The following is a 26,253-nucleotide window of genomic DNA, read 5'->3' on the forward strand; positions in this document are numbered from 1 at the left end:
GAGTGGTGGAAGTAAAAACTAAAAAGGGAACATACTTACGTTCTGTCACAAAAATTGCTGTTCTTCCAATTAACGATGAACAAATTTAAATTATTTTTTTTTTTTTTCAATTTATAATAATAAATAAAATTTAACTTTATAACTATTTCTATTTAAATTTAAAACTTTGTAAAAGTTTTATACTTATATAAGCAATAAATTCTTTAAAAAATGTGTAAAAAAAAGGGGTGGAATATATTGTTTTGGTATCAAAACCAAGGCTCCCCAGCATGTTGGAGAAATAAATTCCCAACATTAATATTTAGTAAAACTATATTTTGTTTCAATATTTTATTTAGTGGTTTGCGCCTTGTGTACACTTCACAAAGATGTTTCTATGTTTTTATGTTCTATAATTCAAAGTGTACACAAAGGCGCAATATTCAAAAAAAAGTTCGTTGCCAAGGTGTTGTTATATAGAATAATAAGATAATAAAAAACGGGAAAGTAGGGCGTGTGTCCGATCCCACACAAAAATTACTTTAATACCAAAAGTTCGTGTTATTGTAATAAAATATTAGTTGTGAAAAGTGTCTTTAGTTATTCCTAGCTTCAGAAGTGTAAAACCAGTGTAAAATTATTTCCTTGGTGTTGCAAAAATCCAACATCAAGTTTGTGAAAAGTGTCTTTAGTTATTCCTAGCTTCAGAAGTGTAAAACCAGTGTAAAATTATTTCCTTGGTGTTGCAAAAATCCAACATATATATATATATATATATATATATATATATATATATATATATATATATGTATTTTGACTGTTTACAAGCTTCTATGTCGTTAATTCATGTATAAGCCAATTAATGAAATAACGACAAAGGAGCTGTAAATAGTGAAACTACATATTTTTCTTTAATGTAGGGTAACAAAACAAAATAGCCAAAAATTGACATAGGAGGTTGGGGACTTTCACCATCGATATATGGATCCTCCTCCTTAATATCTTTCTGTCAAAATTATTAATAAGGTTTATTGTCTTTTCTGTCATGATCCATGTTTCTACTCCATATGTTGCTATTGGTTGTATGATGGTTTTATGTTTTAAACTTTACTTCCCTATGAATATCTCTGGATTCAAACACGTGCAACAGAGAGAAGTATGCTTTGTTACCAAGCATTATCCTTTTCTGTATTTCCTCCTTATTGTTGCCACCCTCAGTTATCTGTACGCCCAGGTATGTGAGCTGTTTTACTACTTTAATGTTAGAGTCGTCTATTGTCAAATTCTGCAAGTTTTGTTGGTTCCTTACTTGTATTAGGAATGTAGTTTAATCTACTTTGGCGGCTAGCTGTATTTCTTTCGCATTTGCTTCAAGCTGCACATAAAGTTCTGTGATTTTCCTTGCCCTTCTTCCCATCAAGTTTACATTATCTGCATACATTAGAATCTGTTGAGACTTATTAAACAATAATTTTTTTGGGTTTACAGATTTTTTTTATGAAATATTCTCTACATATATTAAACAGGGTCGGCGCCAGCCCATCTCCCTGATATTTTTGGTCACAACAAACCATTGTCTTGCTGTCTTGTTATTATTTAGATGTCGTTGATGGTAGTGTTAATATAAACATAGTTTCAAAAGTTATGCATGATCTAAAATTATGCTCATTTTGGAAGTTTGGAAAAGGTTTACTCAAACTTATTTTTTGAACTTATACCGGGTGGAAGAGAAGATATGTTTTTCTGATGTTAAGTTTGAGACACTCTGTAGGGAGAACAAAGTATAAGTGTGGGTATACATTGAATTCGTATTGTAGTCTTATGTTTTGTGAGCATTTTGTTTTTTGAATGTTCCTGATATCTTTAGAAACAGAGAAATTAGACGGGTTTATTCTTTAACCTGACGTGTTTTAACTGAAACAAAACTAAAATAACAATAAAAATAACAGTTAACAAGCCTTTAAAACCAGAAAGGCACATAACGTTAATAATTCTGGTTGACACCTTAAAAGTTATTTGTCAACCAAATGAGCGGTATGCACAGCGCAACATAAGAGAAACGAGATTGTTTAATGGAGGCTCTGTGATGTTTGGGGGTGGAATTTCCTTGAGAGTAAGTACAGATTTGGCGCTTACTTGGAGGCTCTTTAAATAGAGAAAGGTCCATCGCACAGATTTTCTTTCTTTGAACACTCTGTTCCTTTTGCACTAGATATAGGAAATAATTTCATCTTAGTGGTATGATAAGACATGGCCTCCTCACATACCATATGTCGTCACTTAAAACACATATTAAAGAGTAAAACCTTCTAGTTTCTTCGTTATTAAAGACAGAGAAACAAAAAAAATAAAATGTTCACAAAATATGAGACTATAATATAATTTTGATACATACCGACCTTTGTACCTTTTCCTCCCTACAGGGTGTCTCAAACTTTTGTTTCAGTTAAAACACGTATTAAAGAATAAATCCGTCTATTTTTTTTTGTTTCTAAAGATATCAGGGACATTCAAAAAACAAAATGTTCAGAAAACATAAGTAAGACTACAACACGGTTTTGATGCATACTCACGCTTGTACCTTGTCCTCTCTACAGGGTGTCTCAAACTTAACATAAGGAAACCATTTCTTTTCTTCTACCCGGTGTAAGTACAAAAAAGAAGTTTGAGTAAACGTTGGTCCAACTGTGTAAATACTAAAGAAAAATCTCAAAAAATAAAAAAAAATTAGCGGAATCCGTTAATCTGTTCATGAAAAAATCAACTAGGAAAATTTTAGGTGATGCATAACTTTTGAAACTATGTGTATAATGTGTATATACATCAGTATACATATATTATATCAATACAATGGAACTCCGATAAGTCGGCCTCCGATAACCCGGAAGTCCGGCTAACCCGGACCGATTTTCATCAGACAAAACAAACATTAATTGACTGAGTTTTTACCAAGAAATAAACCATACTGTATAGAACTGAACGTAATTTAGGTGCACTGTGCATATGTATTTCATGTTTTTGCAATTATAATGGAGTTTATCTGTAAGTATACTGTATTTTAATAATTTTTACCATATTCTCCAGCTAACCCGGATTTTCGATAGCCCGAATCGGCCTCGGTCCCGATTAATCTGACTTATCGAGGTTCCACTGTATAATATACAAGCCACTTATTTTTATAATTTCATCTTGTTTGATATACAGTAGACTCCCGTAAGTTCGGCCACCTCGGGACCGGACCCTAGGCCGAACTTAAAAGTGGCCGAACTAACTGATGCTTATCTAAAAAATGTCCATTTATTGTTTGTATGATTGTATGGATCTAGCAAAAACAAAACACTTGTACATTAAGTAGAAGACAACACAGAGGAATACTCTGACATATATTTAACATAATATATGAAAAGATAGACCGTTACAAAAATACTATAAAAAAATACTTTCAGAACTCTAGGCCTAATAAAATTTAAAAATATTATTGCACATTGGTGGTTTGGCTTCTTAAACACTTAAAAAAAAAGTCAGTAATTTTTTTCTGAATTTTCTTTTCTAATGATTTTTGATGTGCAAAGTGTGTGACTAATGCTCAGAGAGCCTGCCGGACTAAGCGGAGACCGAACTAACCGAGGCCGAACTTACGGGAGTCTACTGTAGTAAGTGATGTGGGGTTAGTAGTTGAAATGCGTAATTATTTGGAGTCGACCTGAAAAGTGAGGAAATTTTTTTTTTAAAATCCTGAAAATAGTTTTTCAGGATTTTTATTGTGGAAAATGTGAAAAGTGTAAAATTACTTTAAAGTTTAATGGAAAGTACATGCTAATGTACTCTTGGTATTCAATAAAAATCATGAAAACAAGTCTTCTCAGATCAGTGTCTCTTTGAACAGTTGGTACAGTTCATGGTTGTACCTGGATTTCCATACTCTGTGTAGGTTAATAGGTCCAAATATCTTCCTTAGGACTTTTTTTTTTCAAAAACTTCCCTCTTTGTTTTTGTATTTTCTGTCATTACTCATGCCTGGCGCATCCATAACATACTATTGGTCTGATAATAGTTTGTAAACCCCGATTTTAGATCTCTAGTGTGTGTTTTTGGAGCAGAACACATAGGTGAGTGAAGAATAAGCTTTGTATTCTGTTACTATTCTTGTTTGAATTTCTAGTTATTCTGTTCCATACTTGCTCAATGCACCTCCCGAATATGTGAAACTACAGATTCTATATAGTCATCCAATTCAACTGTGCATCTGTTTCTCCTACAGGCTCCCAGTTACAATAACTGACTTAAGGTGTTAAAAGTTAAACCATTTGGACCAAAAAGATGTATTGCTACTCATGACAATGTTGACATGACATTTTTGGTTTATTACATTGTATAGGCCAGTAATGACCGTTTTGGAGTGTAATTTTCAGGGTCAACTCCGAATTGCATGAAAATTTGGATTTATGTTCTACTTACCCTCCTCTTCAAAGTTGAACTTGTGCCGTTGGTTGCTTTTACTTGGGCGGTGATAGTCACCCCTTCTCGGGGTGAAGAAACGCTCGTTTAAAATAAGTCCGAAAATGGATAAATTGACTAATTGTAAGCAACTTTCATTCTATGGAGTTTTTTAAGTAAATTAAAACTTTTCGTGTTATTTGTGATTAAAAACGTTTATTTTTTGACAAAAAAAAACACGTTCTCAGACGGCTTTTGGCAAATAACTCAAAAAGTAAATATTTTATCGAAAAAGTAGCTATATGTAGCTTATAAAAAAAACGAAAAAAATGGTGTATTAATGAAGTCTGTAAACCCACTAAAAGCAAAGTTATAGCTCATGAAAAATACGTTCTTATGTGTCAAATTCCAAATCGAATATTTCAGCGTGAAATAACCAGAAAATTAAGCAATTTTTGGGAAAAACTTATTACAATTTTTTAAAGTGTTTAAAAATAGCTTTGCTTTTATTTCTATACAAGTTTCTAGTATCAAAACTAAACGAGTTACGCTCAAAATAAAGTTGGCCCCCTTTTTTTTAAAGAAATTGTGAAAATCTCCTCCTATTTAGCACCTTAAATAAAATTAATCGCTACCGCTTTACCATTTAGTTTAAATGTAAGTATGTGTATTGTTTAAAAGATCTGTAAGTTTGACCGGTTCTAAGTGCCTATTTTTGAAAAAATTTGGTTTTATAATAAAAAAAAAATTCTAAAATTTCTGGAAAAAATCTGTTTTTTCAAAATAGCTTAAAAAGTATTAGTGATACGAAAAATCTCAAAGAGTAAAAAAATGTAGGTTTTGCTTTTATAAATATGCTGGTTTCATTTTGTTTTTCTGTAAGACAAAAATATAAAAAATACATAAGTAAAGCAAATTGGTTTTAAAGCGTTAACGGTCCATTTCATTTGGGGTAATAAATAAGGGGAGATTTTCACGATTTTTTTACCAAAAAATGGGGCCAACTTTATTTTGAGCGTAACTCGTTTAGTTTTGATGCTAGAAACTTTTATAAAAAAATAAAAATAAAGATTTTTTTTAACACTTAACACTAAAAAATTTTTATAAGTTTTTCCCGAAATTTGCTTTATTTTTTGGTTATTTACGTTGAAATATTCGCTTTGGAATTTGACGAATAAGAACATATTTTTCATGAGCTACAACTTTGCTTTTACTGGGTTTATAGACTTCATTAATACACCGTTTTTTACAAGCTACATTTTTGCTATGAATATCTTTTTCAATAAAATACTCACTTTTTGAGTTATTTGCGAAAAACTGTCTGAAAATGTGGTTTTTGTCGAAAAATAAACATTTTCAATCGCAAATAACTCGAAAAGTGTTGACTTAATTAAAAAACTCTATAGAACGAAAGTTGCTTAGAATTAGCCAATTTATCCATTTCCTGACTTATTTTAAACATGTTTTTCACCCCCCCAAGTAAAAGCAACCAACGGCACAATTTCAACTTTGAAGTAGAGGGTAAGTAGAACCTAAATCCAAATTTTCATACAATTCGGTGTTGACCCTGAAAATTACACGGTATCGCCGTATTTCCCGTTCATTTACGGGGCTAGTACTACAAATGGATCTTTGAGTGTAAAGAATAGATAACAAAGTAAACCATGAAGGAAAATTCAAAAGTGTTAGCTTAGCATTTGTAAAATTAATATTTTTCTCAAAAATCTTGCTTATTATCCAATAAAACCATTATTAACCAGATGAGATTTATTTGAAAATTATATATCAATTTAACAGATCATAATATAATAATCTTTAACCTCACAATTGAAAACATTTGAAATTGTTGAAGGCCACTATCTATTGGCATAAAATTAGATTCATGTTACACTAGTTGACTAGTTCACTGATTATATTATGAAAGATAAATGATCACCATCTTTGAATTTAACTAATAACTTCGTTTAAAAAATCAAAAAAAAATGTTTATTCAATGTATTTACAATATAACAGGAATAATAAAAGGAAAAGAAGGTTACAAGAAAATTAGTATTATTGATGAATACTGAAAACAATAGAACAATGTGAATACCTGGACCAAAAAAGTTGATCTTTAACATATTTTCTTATCTTGAAAATATCAAATTACCCTCAAATCATTCAATAACCTGCATATTTCAATATTATGTTCATCAGTCTCAGAAAATAATTTGTAAGATTATATGCCTAATCTAACTCATAATAATACAACTAAGTAAATACATACATACATACATAATCGAAAACCTGTTATACCCGAAGGTGTCGAGGTGTACAAGCTCTGTTAAATTTTTTCTACAAATGTACGCCATCTTTTCTGTCTCTAGCTATACTAAATTTATAATCAAGATGCAGTAGAAATAAACAAACCAAGACACGTTAAATGCTAGGAGCACTCCCGAATCATAATTTACAATGTATAAACTTTGGAAATCATGATTTGGGATTTACAATGTATATACATTGTAAATTATTATGATTTGGAAGTGCTCCTAGTAGCATTTAACGTGTCTTGGTTTGTTTATTTCTATTGCATCTTGCCTGTAAATTTAGTGTAGTTCCTTCGCCTCATTCCATGTCTTCCCTCTTTCTTCGAGAATATCGCTTATGCTATTGTTCCATGTTTTTCTTGGTCGTCCTCTACGGTATTTCCCTATTTTTCTCGCTTCCCATATCTTCGTCACCTTCTAGTTTCGTTCATTCTGATCATGTGTCCCCACCATTTCAGTTTCTTTTCTTCTGCTTTAACCTTTAGTGATTTCGTTCCTAGTTCTTGTCTAATGTCTTCGTTTCTTCTTCTGTCTGTTCTTCTAACACCCAGCACTTTCTTCAAGTATATCATTTCACTTGCTTGCAGTCGCGTTGTATGTTTTTCGTCGAGTACCCAGATTTCTGCCCGGTAGGTTAATACAGGATGGTACACTGTTTGGTATACGATCATTTTTCTTTTTGTTGTTATTTCTTTTCTGTTCAAGTAGTTTTTGTATGGTGCATGATATATTCTAGTTCCTGAGTTTATTCTGGCACCAATCTCGTCTTCTTGTGTCCCTTTATTATTCAAACTTATCCCTAAATACTTGAATAATTCTATCTGTTCGATTCTATTTCCTTCAATGTTAATGTTTATTTTTGTTTTGTTTTTTGTTACTACCATCACTTTAGTTTTATCGGTGTTTACTCTTAAGTTGTATGATTTTAATTCTTTTGTCCACATTGTCATGTTCTTTTGAAGCTCTTTTTTCTGTTTTTGCTATAAGCGCTATATCATCTGCAAATATGCATGCTTCTACTCAATGGCGTACCGATAGATCAGTAGGCCCTAGTTCCAGTTGGGATGCGAGCCCGCTGACCCAATAAAAACACACATTGTATATCAAAAGTTTTTAATAAACATTAAGTATAAATCATCATATTATATCATAAAATATATCATAATATATTGTTATATTCCTATTTGACATAAGAAATAAAAGTCTATAGTTATATTTAAAATTCAAATAAAAATAAAGGTTTTCGTTTTTTCTCGACCGCGGGCATGTAAATATGGAACACCCTGTATAAAACGAATTATGTATAGGTAGTTTTTAAGAAAGTGTTTCGGAGAAGTGTTTACGAACCCCAGGAACAATACGACTCAAGTAAACAACTAGAGTGATGTTTAAAAAGAAAGTGTTCGTGGAAAGGTGTGAATAACCACTGATAATTCATATTCTAGCAAATAAGATAATAGGTTATTAAATTTGTAAAGAGGGTTAATGTGGAAATTAAAATTGAAATGGGGAATATTATTTTTTCTTGAAATCCATTAAGATATTTAGAAAAAGGAAAGTTTGTGTTGGTAAATACGGATAATTGAAAGTTGCTTTGGATTGGTTGATTTTTGAATGCTGGAAGTGGTATTTGGAAGGAGGAGAATGAATGAGCAATGAGAGTCAGTAGGTGTTTTGAGCGATCGAAAGGCGACGTCGAGTTTTCGAGAAGAATGTACAAAAAAGTGAAACGCCGGGTTGGTTAGTTTTGTCTTTAAAAAATAAAAAGTAAGATATCGTGGAACGAGTGATAGACAGAGTCGAGATAGTATATAACTCCTTGAGTCTAGAGTATCCCGGTTTTGTTGAAGTGTTTGAAAAAGGTAGAACACGGCATCAGGAGAAGGCAGGAACGAGTGCTGTACGAGGCGTAGTTTTCAAAGGAACAGAGGCATTACTGGAAGACTTGGACGAGTCGTTGGATCGCAACCCAAGCCAATAGGAAAAGTGTTTTGTGTGAATACATTGTCAAATCATCAGTAAAGGTCAGTCTAATTTGTTATGACATGAATGTATGGTTTGTGTATTAAATACCACATTGAAAATTGAGCCACACAATCACTATTAAAAAAATTTCATCAAACCTAAATCAATTTGTTACTGATAAATCATAATAGTTCATTATAAATAAAATAAATTTGGAGACAAAAAGAAATAAGATTCCCATTTTTTGTAACTGTTGTATTAAATAAAGATAGAAAGATAAGATATAAGAAATATTAAGCAGTTATTGCCATTTAGATAAAATAAACGATTTTTATAATTTCTAATTGAAATCCATATGTGTGTATTATTTTACTCTCTTTTATCTATCCCGATTAGGAATCCACTGAGAAATACTTTGAAGCCACGAAAGTAAGTAATTGATATTATAATTTAGCCCTGAGATTGACACTATATTGGTATTTGATCTGTTTGATTAATGAGATAATTATTGATTAATTAATTAAGATAAATTACATCTGAGAACATCATTAGATTTCAAAAGTAAGATCACAACAAATGTCGCCCAAAGTGGAAAGCATTGAAAAGTATTTCTAGTGGCAAATTTGAAGGAATAGAAAGGGAAAAGCCGGTGGTTGGAAATTTATATGCCCGTGGTAAAAAATGAGATATTTACATTTGATGACATAAAATTTTAGATCTCTTTAGGTACAAATTTGCCATAATTGATTTAATTTATCGATATTTACATTTGATATATTTATTAACAATTTATTAAATTTGGGTGAGAAAAATTCGTCTTGGTAACATACTATTCAAATTTCATATTTGGCGGGGATAGTATTTCTTGAAAACAAATGCCCGTGACAAGAAGCAAAAGCAAAGACAACAAAAACAAGAAGAACATTCAGATCAAGAGGAAAATTTAGACCAAGAAGATATTTTAGACACAACAATCATGGAAACAGGAAAAAAAAGAATTATGAGAATTAGAAAAGATATTACAACTGATGCAACTCCAGTCACATAAAATGGATAAAAATCGGGAAGAAACGAAACAAGCCATGGAAGAAACATCGAGAAAAATGGATAAAAATCAGGAAGAAGCAGAACGAATCATGGAAGAAACACAACAAAAAATGTAAGAAAATCAGGAGGAAACAAAACAAGCAATAGAAAAAAACAACCAGAAAATGGAGGAACGCATAGGAAAATATGAAAAGGAAATGAAAGCATGTTTGACAACAATGAAAAACGAGATGAAAGAACAAGAAATGAAAATTCAAAATAAAATGAAGGAGTTAACGAATTGCCACAAAAAGGAAATAGAAAATTTGGAAAACAAGTTGGAAAACGCTATTCAAGCAGACATAGAAGAAGTGGAAAGAAAGATCAAAGAAATGGAAAGACGAATTGAGGAAATCAAAACGCAACAAAATTTCGGAGAAAGAAGAGCAACTGTTATACATAGCACAGATGACGTGAAAGTACGGTTTGGCGGGGATGTAAGAAGATTACACCCAGTGCCGTTCATAAATAGCCTAAAAAAGAAAGTACAACATATCGGAAATTTTGAAACAGCGAAACAAACAATCAGAAACCATCTTAAGTATGAGACAGTTCTATGGTTTGATTGCAAAGAAGAAGAATTTGACAGTTGGCAACAATTTGAACAAAAATTTTTGAATTATTTCTGGGGAAAAGTCCAACAATTGGAAATTAACAAGGAATTGCAAAATGGGAAATACAATGATAGGATGGGTATCTCAGAAAAGACATATGCATTACAAATTTACAATAATGCAAAACATTTACAATATAATTATTCATCAGAACAATTAGTCGAACTGATTGCAAGACATTTCGAAGAAACGCTGGAAGACCATATCACATTGCAAAACTACAAAGACATAGATAGTTTATGCCAATTCCTACAAATAAGAGAATCACGTCGAAGAGAAAGAAAATCAAGAAGGTCGCGAGAAGATTACAGGCCCCGAGAAACACAGGATTACAGAGATCGAAATCAAAATAGGAGGGACTATACAAGACGAGATTTTAATTCCAGAAGGGAAAACGAAAATAGAGACAACGGAAGAGGAAATTATGAACAAAGAAATAGGCAATGGAATGAGGACAGAAATCGAGAATACCAGAATAGAAACACCACACGCTCAAATCAAGAAAGCAGAAATAATGGTAGACAAAATGAACAGGGATATCGAGAAAACCGAGACAGATCCGACAGACCAAGAGACAATAGAAGAGAGGTAAATAATACCCAGACAGAAGGATATGACGAAGAGAGACATTATGACGAAAATATAAACAACGAGGAGCAACCGTCGTTTTTTCACGAAGGCGCTCACTAAAAACAAAAAACCAAACAGGAATCTTTTGTCACCCCAGGAGTTTATTAAATTGGCAGGAAACAACGAAAAGAAAAATGGAGTTAATTTAAAATTTGTGGATGGATTTATCAACGAGAAACCAATTAAAATTATGATAGACACTGGATCTGAAATAACACTGATCAATAGAAAACTAATAGAAGAAGTTAACTTAACAAATTTAATTTACAAAATACCTAGGGTAAATTTAGTGGGCGCAAACAAACGGACATTGGCAACTATAAATGAAGGCATACGAGTAATGGTACGATTAGGTAAGAATAAGTATGCACTACAATGTGTAATAATGCCAAACATGTCACATGACATGATAGTAGGAGTTGACGAATTGGCAGAAAAACATGTAATGATAGATTTTAAAAATAATACGATGAAACTAACAGAAGAAGAACAGGACAAGGAACAGGAGAAACAAAATACGGACGAATCAGGTAAAGAACAAACAGTGGAAATGAATTTTACAACGAAGCTAGGACAAAGAAGAAAAAGGAGAAAAGGTCAGAAAAAGATAAAGGAAGTTAAAACCTGGGATTCCTCAAAAGAAGAGACGAGCTCAGGAGAAGAAGAAATAAAAATATTAACAACAAAAGAAAATAAACCTGGGAGCTCAGGAGAAGAAGAAATGAAGCTAACAAATGAAAGCGAAAAGGATATGATTGAAACAGTGGTATTTGAAGAGGAGGTATATGAAAACGAGGATGCAGAATGCACGGTAAACGTATGTGAAGAATCTGAGGAAAAAGACAGAAAATTGATATGTGGAAAAGACAACATAATAGCCGACGCTCTAACACGGGATGAGGACACTGAACAAAAAGGAAACAATTACTCTACAGGTGGGACTAATTAGAGTAATACAAGAAGAAGGGGTATAAGACATAGATTAAAGCAAGGTAATATACGGGGAGTTGGTTTGCCTCGAGAAAATTTATTTGAAGATGCAGATAAATTTTATCGAATACAAAGGCGGGGATTTGTTATATTCCTATTTGACATAAGAAATAAAAGTCTATAGTTATATTTAAAATTCAAATAAAAATAAAGGTTTTCGTTTTTCTCGACCGCGGGCATGTAAATTTGGAACACCCTGTATAAAACAAATTATGTATAGGTAGTTTTTAAGAAAGTGTTTCGGAGAAGTGTTTACGAACCCCAGGAACAATACGACTCAAGTAAACAATTAGAGTGATGTTTAAAAAGAAAGTGTTCGTGGGAAGGTGTGAATAACCACCGATAATTCATATTCTAGCAAATAAGATAATAGGTTATTAAATTTGTAAAGAGGGTTAATGTGGAAATTAAAATTGAAATGGGGAATATTATTTTTTCTTGAAATCCATTAAGATATTTAGAAAAAGGAAAGTTTGTGTTGGTAAATACGGATAATTGAAAGTTGCTTTGGATTGGTTGATTTTTGAATGCTGGAAGGGGTATTTGGAAGGAGGAGAATGAATGAGCAATGAGAGTCAGTAGGTGTTTTGAGCGATCGAAAGGCGAAGTCGAGTTTTCGAGAAGAATGTACAAAAAAGTGAAACGCCGGGTTGGTTAGTTTTGTCTTTAAAAAATAAAAAGTAAGATATCGTGGAACGAGTGGTAGACAGAGTCGAGATAGTATATAACTCCTTGAGTCTAGAGTATCCCGGTTTTGTTGAAGTGTTTGAAAAGGGTAGAACACGGCATCAGGAGAAGGCAGGAACGAGTGCTGTACGAGGCGTAGTTTTCAAAGGAACAGAGGCATTACTGGAAGACTTGGACGAGTCGTTGGATCGCAACCCAAGCCAATAGGAAAAGTGTTTTGTGTGAAGACATTGTCAAATCATCAGTAAAGGTCAGTCTAATTTGTTATGACATGAATGTATGGTTTGTGTATTAAATACCACAGTGAAAATTGAGCCACACAATCACTATTAAAAAAATTTCATCAAACCTAAATCAATTTGTTACTGATAAATCATAATAGTTCATTATAAATAAAATAAATTTGGAGACAAAAAGAAATAAGATTCCCATTTTTTGTAACTGTTGTATTAAATAAAGATAGAAAGATAAGATATAAGAAATATTAAGCAGTTATTGCCATTTAGATAAAATAAACGATTTTTATAATTTCTAATTGAAATCCATATGTGTGTATTATTTTACTCTGCCGATTAGGAATCCACTGAGAAATACTTTGAAGCCACGAAAGTAAGTAATTGATATTATAATTTAGCCCTGAGATTGACACTATATTGGTATTTGATCTGTTTGATTAATGAGATAATTATTGATTAATTAATTAAGATAAATTACATCTGAGAACATCATTAGATTTCAAAAGTAAGATCACAACAATATTTATAAAAACTCAAGCTAATTTATAATACACAACGAATACGGTAAAGACTGTATAACACACAAGTGAGAAAATTGCGAATGCAGGCAGCCAAGACACTATGTCACACATGTGTTCAATATGCTCACTAAATGAGTTGCGTAGGTACTGTTTGACAATTATTTTAAATATACTGTAATCTCTATTACTTGCTCTTTACACTTGCTTTTCTGGTAATTAAGAAAATATTTTGGAATAGTTTATTTGTTGGTGTTTTGACGAATTTTAATATATTTTATATCTTACATATTATATTGTAAATTTTTTCAGTTATAACAAACGATATGCATATTTTCGTATTACTATCAGAAACTTTAATAAACAGTGTTTTAAATGAATATTAGAAAAACCTGAAATGAATTATTTATAGGTGAAAAAAATAAACGATTATGATTTATATAGAAATTTTAAATAATTAAAATATAGACTAAATAACATTTCATCATGAAAATTGCTAAATCGGCATTTAAAACAAATAAATTTATATTTACAATATTTACTTATGGTAAATAACTAACTAAATAAAAGTATAAATAGTAGGCAAATATTCCAAATCTGGGGTATTGCTGATCAATATATTTATTTCGCTGAGCTTAATTTTTTTACTGTGTGCTGTTTTGGGTAATAGACAATAGACCGGTCGTCAGAGATTTGATCTCCAACAGGAGACGAACAAGCTCAATTTTGCTGAAAATGCCAATTTTGGGTCCCAAAAAAGGTGCAAAAAAGTTTGCCACTCGTACCACCGAGCGTCCCCTTGAAGCTCCCCTGGGTTTCAGGGGATTTCAAGAATCTATATCCCGTAGAAAAAAATGTTTAAACAAAAAATGTAGCTATATCATTTTGAACAAAAATGTTTATTAGCACTTGTTGTGTAGGATCGACCTTCTCACCTTCTCTCAGAAACGACCGGCGATTCTGAATGCCAGTTACGCCCGGCAAATCAATTTTTAAATATAATTTATATCAACTCAACGGATAAAATTCGATATCTTTTGATTCAAGTGACCTATTAGTCTAGGCGCCAAATAGAGGTCACCATGTCCTTTTCAATTCTGATGGACAAACTCAACGGTTTCTTATGGATTTTTGGCTGCTGATTACGAATTTCGAGGGTGGATTTCGATCCGAGTGGTCGAAAAATTGTTATAAACAATTTAATTATCTCATAATAATCTGGCTCATAAACTAAAAGAGATACAAAAAAATGTTTCAAATAAAATTTGTCCTTTAATAAAAAACGAAGAAAAAATCGTTTACTAAATTTAAATCCAATAATTAGAACTCAAGATATTGGAATATTAGTGCACAATGCCAATTGGAAATTGCAAAATAAGTATTTTTCGAAGCTTTATCGATAGTAACTCGGCTTCTACCCATGAAAATCAGCCTTAGAAGATCTCATTTTAAAGCTTAATTAATAGGCTTCCAAACAAAGGTTGTTAAATTACATTGTCTTCATTTGTTTTAAAGTTATACCCGTTTGAAGTTATAATTTTCTTAAAAAAATGGACGTAATTTTTTTATAAGGGTTTCAAGCAAATTTGAGCCATAAACATTTATACTTTAATTAACAATAATGATAGAATAACTCCAAAGGAAGAATTTGAGCTTATGAAAATGTTCGTAAGTTTATTTTTGGCCAAGATATCGATATTTTAATGGCGCGCTATGAGGAGCAAGATCGGCTCATGCTCACAGTGTAAAGGTTCACGTGTTAACTTCTCCATGCAAATTATAATTTCTATGTATATATCGCCGCCGCCTACGAAAAGTATAACTCCGAAAAATGCCGTTAAGAATAGAACTTTCAATGAACGCCGCGAAAAATATTATTTTCGATTATATGATTGTGAAAATTATAATCCCTAATAAAGTGTTAACGAAAAAATTTATTTTTTGAGGAGTATCAGCAAAAAACATAATTTCTGTTTGTGGGTCCACGAAAATTATAATTACTAAAAAGTTCTCAGAAATAATTGTTTTCGTCGGCAGAAACAGAAACAGAAAGGGAAACAATTGTTTTCGTCGACATCTATTATGAACTAAATCTTTTCGTTATAAATATTTTGGGAGTTATAATCTTCGCGGACACGCATATACAAAAAAATTGTGTCGCCAACATAGTCCTGTCGCCAGGGGGGGGGGGGTACAACGGCCTCCTTAATTCAGATGGACTTACCCAAGATTTTTTTATGTATTTTGACCCGTAGAACACGAATTTTTTGGGTAACAGTCGATCCGGATGTCGATAAGATTGTTGTAAACAAAGAACTTGAGGAATTACATAGCAGCGAGTTTTCGCAAAACAAAACATTTTTTTGTATTTTTTGGGTGATTCTCAGCAAAAAATGATCTTACAAGTTTTTTCGTAGGATGCATAGTTTTCGAAATAAACGCGGTTGAACTTTCAAATCATCGAAAAAGTCCAATTTTTGAACCGGAATAACTTTTGATTAAAAAATAAAATAGCAATTCTGCTTACTGCATTTGAAAGTTCAAGTCAAACTCTATCGGTTTTGATTATTTGCATTGCTAAAAATTAAGTTTTTATTAGTCAAACAAAGCTATAAACACATAGTGTTTCCCGTGCCAAATGCATGCGTTTTAATGTACGTAATATACGTAGAAATTCTGTATGCGCGCCTACACGTTCGATTTCAAATTAGAAATGCATTGAAAACATCATTCAATCACTATGTGTTTATAGCTTTGTTTAACAATAAAAAAATTATTTTTTAGTAATGAAAATAATCAAAGCCGATAGAATTTGACTTGAACTTTCAAATGCGGTAAGCAGAATTGCTATTTTATTTTTCAATCAAAAGTTATTCGGGTTCAAAAATTGCAATTTTTCGATTTTTTGAAAGTTCAACCGCGTTTATGTCGAAAACTATGCATTCTACGAAAAAACTTATAAAAACATTTTTTGCTTAGAATGACTCAAAATATACAAAAAAAATTTTGTTTTGCGAAAAATCGCTGTTATGTGATTCCTCAAGTTCTTTGTTTATAACAATTTTATCGACATCCGGATCGACTGTTACCCAAAAAATTCGTGTTCTACGGGTCAAAATACATAAAGAAAACTTGGGTAAGTCCATCTGAATTAAGGAGGCCGTTGTACCCCTACTGGCGACAGGACTAACACTTATCAAAGAGTTATTATTTTCACTGGAAATGTATTAGGAATCACATTAATCATGGGTACCAACGATATACGTTATCTTCATTTTTCATTTTTGAAGATCCTAATAAAATTTTATATAATTCTTATATTAAATCATCATACTGTACCTCGTATAACCTTTCATTCTATTTACTTTGTCTTCTATTTTTTGTACTAAATGAGAAAAAAAACATTAAATCTAATATTTCAGAAATATAACTAAAAAGTCAGCTGATATTATTTATTAAGGATAGGCAAGACCTCCTGAGCAAAATAATGTAACACGAGAGCAGTCGATCGGTGTCTTTACCACGATATTACTTGACTGTGAGCCGATCTTGCACCTATAGCGCGCCATTAAAATATCGATATCTTGGCCAAAAATAAACTTACGAACTTTTTCGTAAGCTCAAATTGTTTCTTTCAACAAGTACACAAAAACTGCTAATAGACATTTTTGTTCAAAATTATCTCAGTTCTATTTTTTGTTTGAATCATTTTTTTCTACGGCGTATAATTCCTAATAATCGATGTTCCCCCCCCCCTTCCAACACAAAAGGTTTTAGGGGGAACATAAAAGGTTTTAGGGCGGATCTGTTTTGAGGTGGATGTGAGAGGTGGCACTTGGATTTATGCAAATAAAGTTAGGTGATAACTTCAATACTAATCATTGACTTTGCTACGTATCAAATACATTAATAAAAAAATTAGAATATTGAATTTCGAAGAACATCATTTTGGAACAAAGTTGTAGAGAAGTAAAATAAAAATAATTAAATTTTATATGAGATACGACTGGTTAAAAATGTAATTTATTACCCTTGCGGCAAATAAATACAAAATAAAGGGCCAAAACAAGCATGTTCTTATTCAATGTTTTTCAGCCACTTAGGTTGTACTTAGGACCTTCATAATTCACTTAGAAAACTTTTATAATGTACTTCAACCGTCCACTAAATTTCCACTAAATAAAATCGACTTAATAGATTTTGTATAATAACTAGACCAGTTAGAAGTTTGCCAATTTTTTTACAAACAAAGAGGCAATCTACCAATCTAATGCACTTTACAGAATTGAAATCAGATTATGTAGGCCCTCATCAATGGTTTAAAATTATAGTTTTTGTTCTGAAAGTTTTTAAAAAATTACAACTTTTTTAAAAAAATTTAGATTGCAAAATTAATATTCAAAATCTATAAAGTTGATTTTAATGAAATTTGGTGGACGGTTTAAGCATATTATAAAATTTTTTTAAGCGAACTACGAAGATCCTAAATGCAAACTAAGTGGTTGAAAAACACTGAATAAGAACGGGCTTGTTTTGTCCCCTTATTTTGTATTTATTGCTATTTTGTAACCAGGGTAATAAATTAAGACATTTTAACCAGTCGTATATCATGTACCTAAAATTTAATTATCTTTATTTTATTTTGTTTTCAAAATGAATCGTTTTAAAGTTATAAGCAAAGAAAGTAGAAAAAAATTATGTTTTTCGAAATTTTTAAATATTTTAATTTTTTTATTAATGTTCCGGGCATATTTGAGAGGTAACATAAGTCAATTATTATTGAAGTTATTACCTAACTGTATCTGCAAAATATCGAGTGTCACCTCTCACTTCCAAAACGAGACGTTTTTTCACAGATCCGCCCGGGTCTATACAGGGTGTCCAGACACTCTACCGACAAACGAAGACAGGAGATTCCTCAGATAATTTTAAGACAATTTAACCCAATTCACCTAGTCCGAAAATGCTTCTTGAGGGAGCTAGAGCTCTTTGAAGATGGCGTCATGAAATTAGTTTTTCTTAAATACCTCCAGAACGCTTCTATTTAGAAAAACGAAAATTGGTATGCATATTTACTTCTCAGAGATGAATCGATTCCATCCATTGCAAATTTCTAGTACCGGTCATAGGCGTGCGTTTTGGATAGAGCAACGGGTATTTTATCGCATAACTTTTTTGTCCTTAACTTTTATGCCTTTTTGACACCGGATTATTAAATTGTGAGATACTCTAGTACTAAAAGGTACTCTTGATTTAAGTCGGTAGGACACACCGTTTTCTAGAAAAATCGATTTGAAAGTTTTTCCTTTTTGGAATTTGAAAAAATATTTAAAGAACTTTTCAACAAAAAACGAAGTATTTTACCAATATAAAGTAAGAGTAACTTTTAGTACTCGAATACCTCATAATTTAATAATCTAGTGTCAAAAATGCTCAAAAATTCAAGACAAAAAAGTTATACTATAAAATAACTGTTGACCTACACAAAACGGACGCCTATGACCAGTACTAGAAATTCGCAATTAATGAAATCGATTTATCTCTGGAATATAAATAAATGTACCAGTTTTCGTCTTTCTAAACAGTTTTTTTTTGAATTTTTTTTTTTTTTTAATTCAAAAAGCGAAAAGTTTTCAAATCGATTTTTCTAGAAAACTGTGTGTCCTGCCGATTTAAAACAAGAGTACCTTTTAGTACTAAAATACTTCCCAATTTAATAATCCAGTATCAGAAATGCATAGAAGTTAAAGATAAAAAAGTTATGCGATAAAATAACCGTTGCCCTACCCAAAACGGATGCCTATGATCGGTACTAGAAATTTGCAATGGATGGATTAGATTTACATCTTGAAGATAAATACGCATACCAATTTTCGTTTTTCTAAATAGAAGCGTTCTGAAGGTATTTAAGAAAAACTAATTACAAGATGCCATCTTCAAAGAGCTCTAGCTCCCTTAGGAAGCAATTTCGGACTAAGTGAATTGGGTTAAATTATCTTAAAATTTTCTGAAGAATCTCCTGTCTTCGTTTGTCGGTAGAGTTTCTGGACACCCTGTATAATAAAATGGCCAATGAGGACGATTTAAACTCATCTGTTAAATGTCTGAGGTACGCTAGAAGTACATTTTCTGAAAATTTTACCTTGTTTTTTAAAATGCCAATCAGTGAATTTTTATTATATGGCCTCGCATTTCGCTTTTCAGGTAAGAGTTTACTACAGTCGCAATTGTAGGTTGGTCAATTACGTTTGAAGGAGTTGGTTCAACAATTATAACTTTCAGAGTTATTCTCTTTAATTTATTTTTTTAAAATATAAAATGGTCAAAATATTTTATAATGTGAATTTGAGTGGGTCCAACCAACATTAAATAAACAAAAACGCTTCCCTGTAACTACATAGTATATAATGATAATTGGCAAGATAAAAATTCTAGTAAATATCATGTATTTAAAGTCTAGATGTGCTGATACGTAACCTCCTTTGAAATGAAAAACATGTTTTACCAGAAAATTCTTTTATTTTATTCGATATAGTCTCATTTTAGCTCAATACAAGGATTCCAGCAATTTTCCAACTTCTTTATACCGTCGGAATACGATTCTTGAAACTCTGCAAAATAAGCGTTTGTTTTGTCAACTATTTCTTCATTCGAGATGCCTTTTTTACGAGCCATCTCTTCAGATTTGGGAACACTTAATAATGGGAGGGGGCCAAATCAGTATAACAAGCCGGATGAGAAAGAATTCGAAGCCCAACTCATGACGTTGCAATTACCATAACGCTCTTGTCAGTCGGTGCATTGTATTGGAGAAACAACGCTTTCTTTTTCTGCATATGAGGCCGTTTCCGAGTTCCTGCTTTAGTTTGTCCAATAATGCACAGTAATGTTGACTATTGATAGTTTTACCTTTATCAAAATAGCCAATTAAAATTATACCTTTGCACTCTCAAAATACAGTGCCAGTGGTCATGACCTCGACCCTTGGCCTCTAGTACGTGATCTCTCTGATAGAGATTCATGTCAGACCATTATGATGTGTTAGTATCATAGTGTCTACTAGAGAATTTAATATTAACAATTCAGCTTATTAATTAAAATTATGAATCATAGATACCATTTCTTCTTAAAGTGTTGGCTCTATTGCTTCATTCTTTTTCACTTTCGAAGGCTTCAAGGTGTTTCATTGAATGTACTCTCATTGTCCAAGCTTCTACTTTATGTTCTTCCATGTTCTTCTTTTTATGGTATTGAGAACTTCTTTTTGGCATTATCTCTGAAAAACTACAGAGAATTTGTCTATTTATGATTAATTTGCACTGTTTAGTAAAGCACTAATTACAATGTTCTTAAATTTTGGAAATTAATACTGTCATTAACTATGCTATTTACGTTTACATACTAGCCCGATTAAGGAACACAAAACTTTACGAAAACCTCCAAAAAAATAAATGAAGGATGAATATGTGGGACTAGGTAGTTGAAATCGTCTATTATAATATAAGAAAAAGTTTACAATTCTACATCCCTTCCATTTTGCAAAAATGGAGGGGAATATTCCCTTCTCGGGGGTGAAAATATACATTCAAAATAAGTCCGGAATTGGATAAAATGACTAATTCTAAACAACTTTTGTTCTATAGTTTTTTCAGTAAGTCAATACTTTTCGAGTTATTTGCTAGTGAATGTTTATTTTTAACAAAAAAACATGCTTTTGGACGGTTTTTCGCAAATAACTCAAAAAGTAAGTATTTTATCGAAAAAAATATTCTTAGCGAAAATATAGCCTATGAAAAGGTGAAGCAAATGATGCATGCATGAAGTCTGTAGAGCCAATAGAAGCAGAGTTGTAGCTAATGAGAAGTAGGCTCTTCTTCGTCAAATTTAAAATCGAATATTTCAACGTGAAATAACCAAAAAACAGAGCATTTTCCGGGGAAAACGCATTACAACTTTTTTAAATTGTTTAAAAAAAGGTTTATTTTTGTTTCTTAAAAAAACTTCTTACATTAAAAGTAAGTGAGTTACACTCAAAATATTGTTGGTCGCATCGCGAAAATCACCTCCTAATTAGTATCCCAAATAAAATTAATCGTTACCGCCTCACAAGTTACTTTGCTTATGTATTCTTTAATATGATCTGTTAGTTTCATCGATACAAAGTGCTTGTTTTTGAAAAGGCTGTAGTTAAAATGGCTTGTCACTAATCACTGTAAGTTACTTGTAATCAAACAAGTCACTAATCACGAGTGTATGCAAATTTTGAACAGTCATATCATAACCAATTTTTACCTACCAAGAAAACAAAAAAATCCAAAATGTTCAAAAAAGCAAAACGAACATTTTATTACTCTTTGATATTTTTGGTATTACTGATAATTTTTAAGTTATTTAAAAAAAATGGAATTTTTTTCAAAATTAGAAAAAAAATTTAATTTTAAAACCAATTTTTTTCAAAAATGAACAGTTTGAACTAATGAAACTTATAGATCATTATAAAGAATACATAAGCAAAGTATGATGCGGTAACGATTAATTTTATTTGGGATGCTAATGAGGGGGTGATTTTCGCGATTTTTATACCAAAGAATAAAAGCGACCAACAATATTTTGAGCTTAACTCACTTACTTTTAATGTTACAAGTTTTTTTAAAAAACAAAAATAAACCTTTTCTTAAACACTTAAAAAAAGTTGTAATGAGTTTTCCCCGAAAGTGCTCTGTTTTTTGGTTATTTCACGTTGAAATGTTCGATTTTAAAGTTGACGAAGAAGAGCCTACTTATCATTAGCTACAACTCTGCTTCTACTGGGTCAACAGACTTCATTCATACACCATTTTTTTCACTTTTTATAAGCTATATTTTTACTAAGAATATTTTTTTCGATGAAATACTTACTTTTTGAGTTATTTGGGAAAAACCGTCCAAAAACATGTTTTTTGTTGTTAGAAAATGAACATATTCACTCGCAAATAACTCGAAAAGTATTGACTTGGCGAAAAAACTCTATAGAACAAAAGTTGCTTAGAATTAGTCATTTTATTAAATTCCGGACTTATTTTGAATGTATATTTTTTTACCCCTGAGAAGGGGTATTCCCCTCCATTTTTGTAAAATGGAGGGGATGTAGAATTGTAAACTTTTTCTTATATTATAAAAGACAATTTCAACTACCTATTCCCAAATTGTCATCCTTCCTTTATTTTTTTTTGGGTCAGATTGTTCTTTGATCCGGCTATACGCATGGAACTACTATTGAATAATCTTTTCTTTTTACTTTGTTGAATACCATTTTTACCTAAAAGAAATCGTCAAAAATGTAATTTACAATGCCACACCATACACCACTTCATTCATCAAAAATTTGTGGTGACTACAAAGTCGATTCAGAGCCCACCCTAATGACTAATTTTTTCAATGGCTCTTCTTAAGATATATTATATGAAATCAATTTTTACGTAAAGTATGCAATGAACTAGAATTTGAGATTGATGAAATACAAAATGTCACACAAATGCAACAGATTAATAGTTTATTTTATAACTTGTAGTCTATTTCGAATAATTAATTACAAACATTTATTCTATATTTTAGGTGACAACGAATGGGGTCACTTACAGATTGATGCCATCTCCCTTTACTTGCTTCTCTTAGCGCAAATGACAGCATCTGGCTTGCAAATAATTTTCAACTTAGATGAAGTAGCCTTCATCCAGAATCTAGTATTTTATATTGAGTGTGCATATTGCACACCAGATTATGGTGTTTGGGAGAGAGGTGATAAGACTAACCATGGTTTGCCTGAATTAAATGCCAGTTCTATTGGTATGGCAAAAGCTGCTCTCGAGGCTATGAATGAGCTGGACTTGTTTGGAGCTAGAGGAGGTCCTTACAGTGTGATCCATGTTTTAGCAGATGAAGCTCAAAAGTGTCAAGCTGTACTACAGGTATGTGCTATTCTGAAAACTTAATATATATTTCAGAAATTTGTGAAAGCGGGGGGCGATCGCCCTCCTGGGAGCGATTTGATATTTTCAGGGGGTGATATTGGGGGTAATAGAGAAAAGGCGCGATAGGGGGGCGATTCTTCTTCTACGGCACTACAGCCCGAATTGAGCCTTGGCCTCCTTTATTTTTTGCCTCCACCCTTGCTTGTCTGTGGCTGCTCTTCTCCATACACGGACTCCTAAAAGGGCTTGTGCGTCGCTGTTTACTGTGTCTTCCCAGCGCATTCTTGGCTTTCCAACCGGTCTCTTGCCCTGCATTCTACCATTCAGTGCTCTTTTTGGTAGCCTGTCCTCTCCCATTTTAATGTTAAGATAATATTTCATTCGTATTAAATACTATTCAGTACATCCATCTCTCAATTTTAGCCTTAAAATATTTTATAATACGATCTATTTTATTGATTATACACTATAATATTGTTTTAAGTCTACTGTGACAAGGGAATAAACAGGCCGATTTAGCGGATTTTTTTTTCTAACAAAATGTGACTCGTACATTAAATTAAATTAAACCGTCATCTTTATTATATATTCAAGTATTTGTAAAAAAATTTCAAGTCGAAATATTCAAAATGGCCGTCGTGGCACTCCTTCAAGCGCAGGTCCGTTTTTTTTAGGTGCTCAAACGGTGTACATGAAATCTCACGTCTGGGTGATCTGAAACAAAAAACAAAATATGGTTATCTACATAGTATTGACTCTCGTCTGACGGAGAATTTTTTTGATATTGTTTTTTGTTTAATTGTTATAAACAATACTAACATCAAATTTGGGCACAAAAATAGAAAAAAATTTAAAGAATTTTTTTTTTCGGCGCCAAAATTTTTTATCGACAAAATCCTCCGTCAGACGAGAGTCAATACTATGTAGATGATAACCATATTTTGTTTTTTTGTTTCAGATCACCCAGACGTGAGATTTCATGTACACCGTTTGGGCACCTAAAAAAACGGACCTGCGCTTGAAGGAGTGCCACGACGGCCATTTTGAATATTTCGACTTGAAATTTTTTTTACAAATACTTGAATATATAATAAAGATGACGGTTTAATTTAATTTAATGTACGAGTCATATTTTGTTAGAAAAAAAATCTGGAAAATCGGCCTGTTTTTTCCCTTCTCACAGTAGACTTCCCCCTTAAATCATTTAAGATTTCTGATCTCAGAACCCCACAGCATTGCCAAAACCTTAGAATAGTAAATAAATGTGAAGAAGTTTCCAAATGTTAACTATTTAAAAATACACTAGTCACTATACTAAATTTACAATCAAGATTCAGTAGAAATAAACAAACCAAGACACTTTAAATGGTACTAGGAGCACTACCGAATCATAATTTACAATGTATATAATATTGTAAATCCCAAGTAATGATTTCCAAAGTTTATACATTGAAAATTATGATTCCGGATTGCCCCTAGTAGCATTTAAAGTGTCTTGGTTTGTTTATTTCTACTGCATCTTGAATGTAAATTTAGTATAGTCAATTGGATTTTTAAAATGAAGAAAATAATCACATTTTCAAAATTTCTTTTTTCACTTTTCAGTAATGTGTAAAACGTGATACCGATTTTACTATAAATTGGCAGCAACACTGAACTGTCATTGGAGTTTCAACTATTTTCGTATCAGTAGCGTACGATTGTCTAATGTATTGAAATAACAGTATTAGATATTTTTTGGAGTATAACAATTGTTTCACCAAATTTATATTATTAATAATAAAAAATGTTTTTGGTTATTTAATTAATATAATTCTAAAATTCTCAATGTAATCGCGATTACGTTTTCTTTTCACACGTTTCGTGTGGGTGTCGTATTATTATTAGCTGTGCTTGAGAAATGTCAATTCTAAAGTTGATGTTATGGAAAAACATTATATTCGTTAATTAAAATTAACAAATATTTTGGCGTATTATTAATTATATTTCGGCAAGTAATGAAAACAACACAGTATTTACTGTAAACAAAAACAAAGAAAACTATCTCTGACAAGTAATGAGGCCTAGCTTCTCACTGTACAAGCAATATGGCTATGATGAAAAGTCATGTCATTTAATAAATCATGTCATTTAATGCTTTGGCAGTGCTCTGACGTCAGTCATTTTGACTGACGTAAGCATGTTTTTGTAGTAAAAAGAGTATAAGTAAATGTATACGTTATAGTGGTACCATACTGTTTAGTTGCATTTATTGCATTTTTAAGGTGTTTGTGTATATACAATACTAATAACGATGCTTTCAGTCCATGCTGCCGAGAGAATCAAGTTCAAAAGAAATTGACAGTGGTCTCTTGTCCGTCATCAGTTTTCCTGCTTTTGCAGTTGATGACCCCACACTTATAACCTATACCAGGGAATGTATTATTGAAAAACTACAAGGGAGATATGGTTTTAGGAGATTTTTAAGAGATGGCTACAGAACGCCAAAAGAAGTAAGTACTATAAGTAAATAAAATTAAATCAACATTGTTTAAGTATATTTTTAAAATAATCGTTTCTATTTAAAGGAAATTTAGAACAAAATATTACGGAATATATACACAGTACCTTCATATATTGGAAAAAATGATTATATATTTAACATATAGGCACAGTGGAGTTGTATTCATGAAGATAAGAATATAAGTTTTAAGAAAAAGTGTTGCAACATTTAGGTGCAACTGTATGAAATAGAGACATGGAGAATGAAAGCCATAATAAATAATAGATTGTATATAAGCATTACAATGTGAATTGTAGATTGTGTCGATTGGCCCCGTAGGGACCAGATATCTTACGATCTGTTGTGTATA

General features: G+C 31.7%; 1 protein-coding gene across 3 annotated transcripts in view; it reads left to right on the forward strand.

Annotated features, from left to right (window-relative positions):
* The window catches only part of LOC126881171 (probable phosphorylase b kinase regulatory subunit alpha), a 241,563-nt gene that overhangs the window by 23,035 nt on the left and 192,275 nt on the right, over positions 1-26,253 (forward strand). For all 3 annotated transcript variants that reach the window (XM_050645257.1, XM_050645252.1, XM_050645261.1), the window contains exons 2-3: positions 23,046-23,398; positions 25,705-25,893. In XM_050645257.1, coding sequence (XP_050501214.1) covers positions 23,046-23,398; positions 25,705-25,893 — 542 coding nt within the window. The remainder of the gene's footprint in view (positions 1-23,045; positions 23,399-25,704; positions 25,894-26,253) is intronic.

The sequence above is a fragment of the Diabrotica virgifera genome, chromosome 1, assembly GCF_917563875.1.
Source record: "Diabrotica virgifera virgifera chromosome 1, PGI_DIABVI_V3a".
Classification (NCBI taxonomy): domain Eukaryota; kingdom Metazoa; phylum Arthropoda; class Insecta; order Coleoptera; family Chrysomelidae; genus Diabrotica; species Diabrotica virgifera.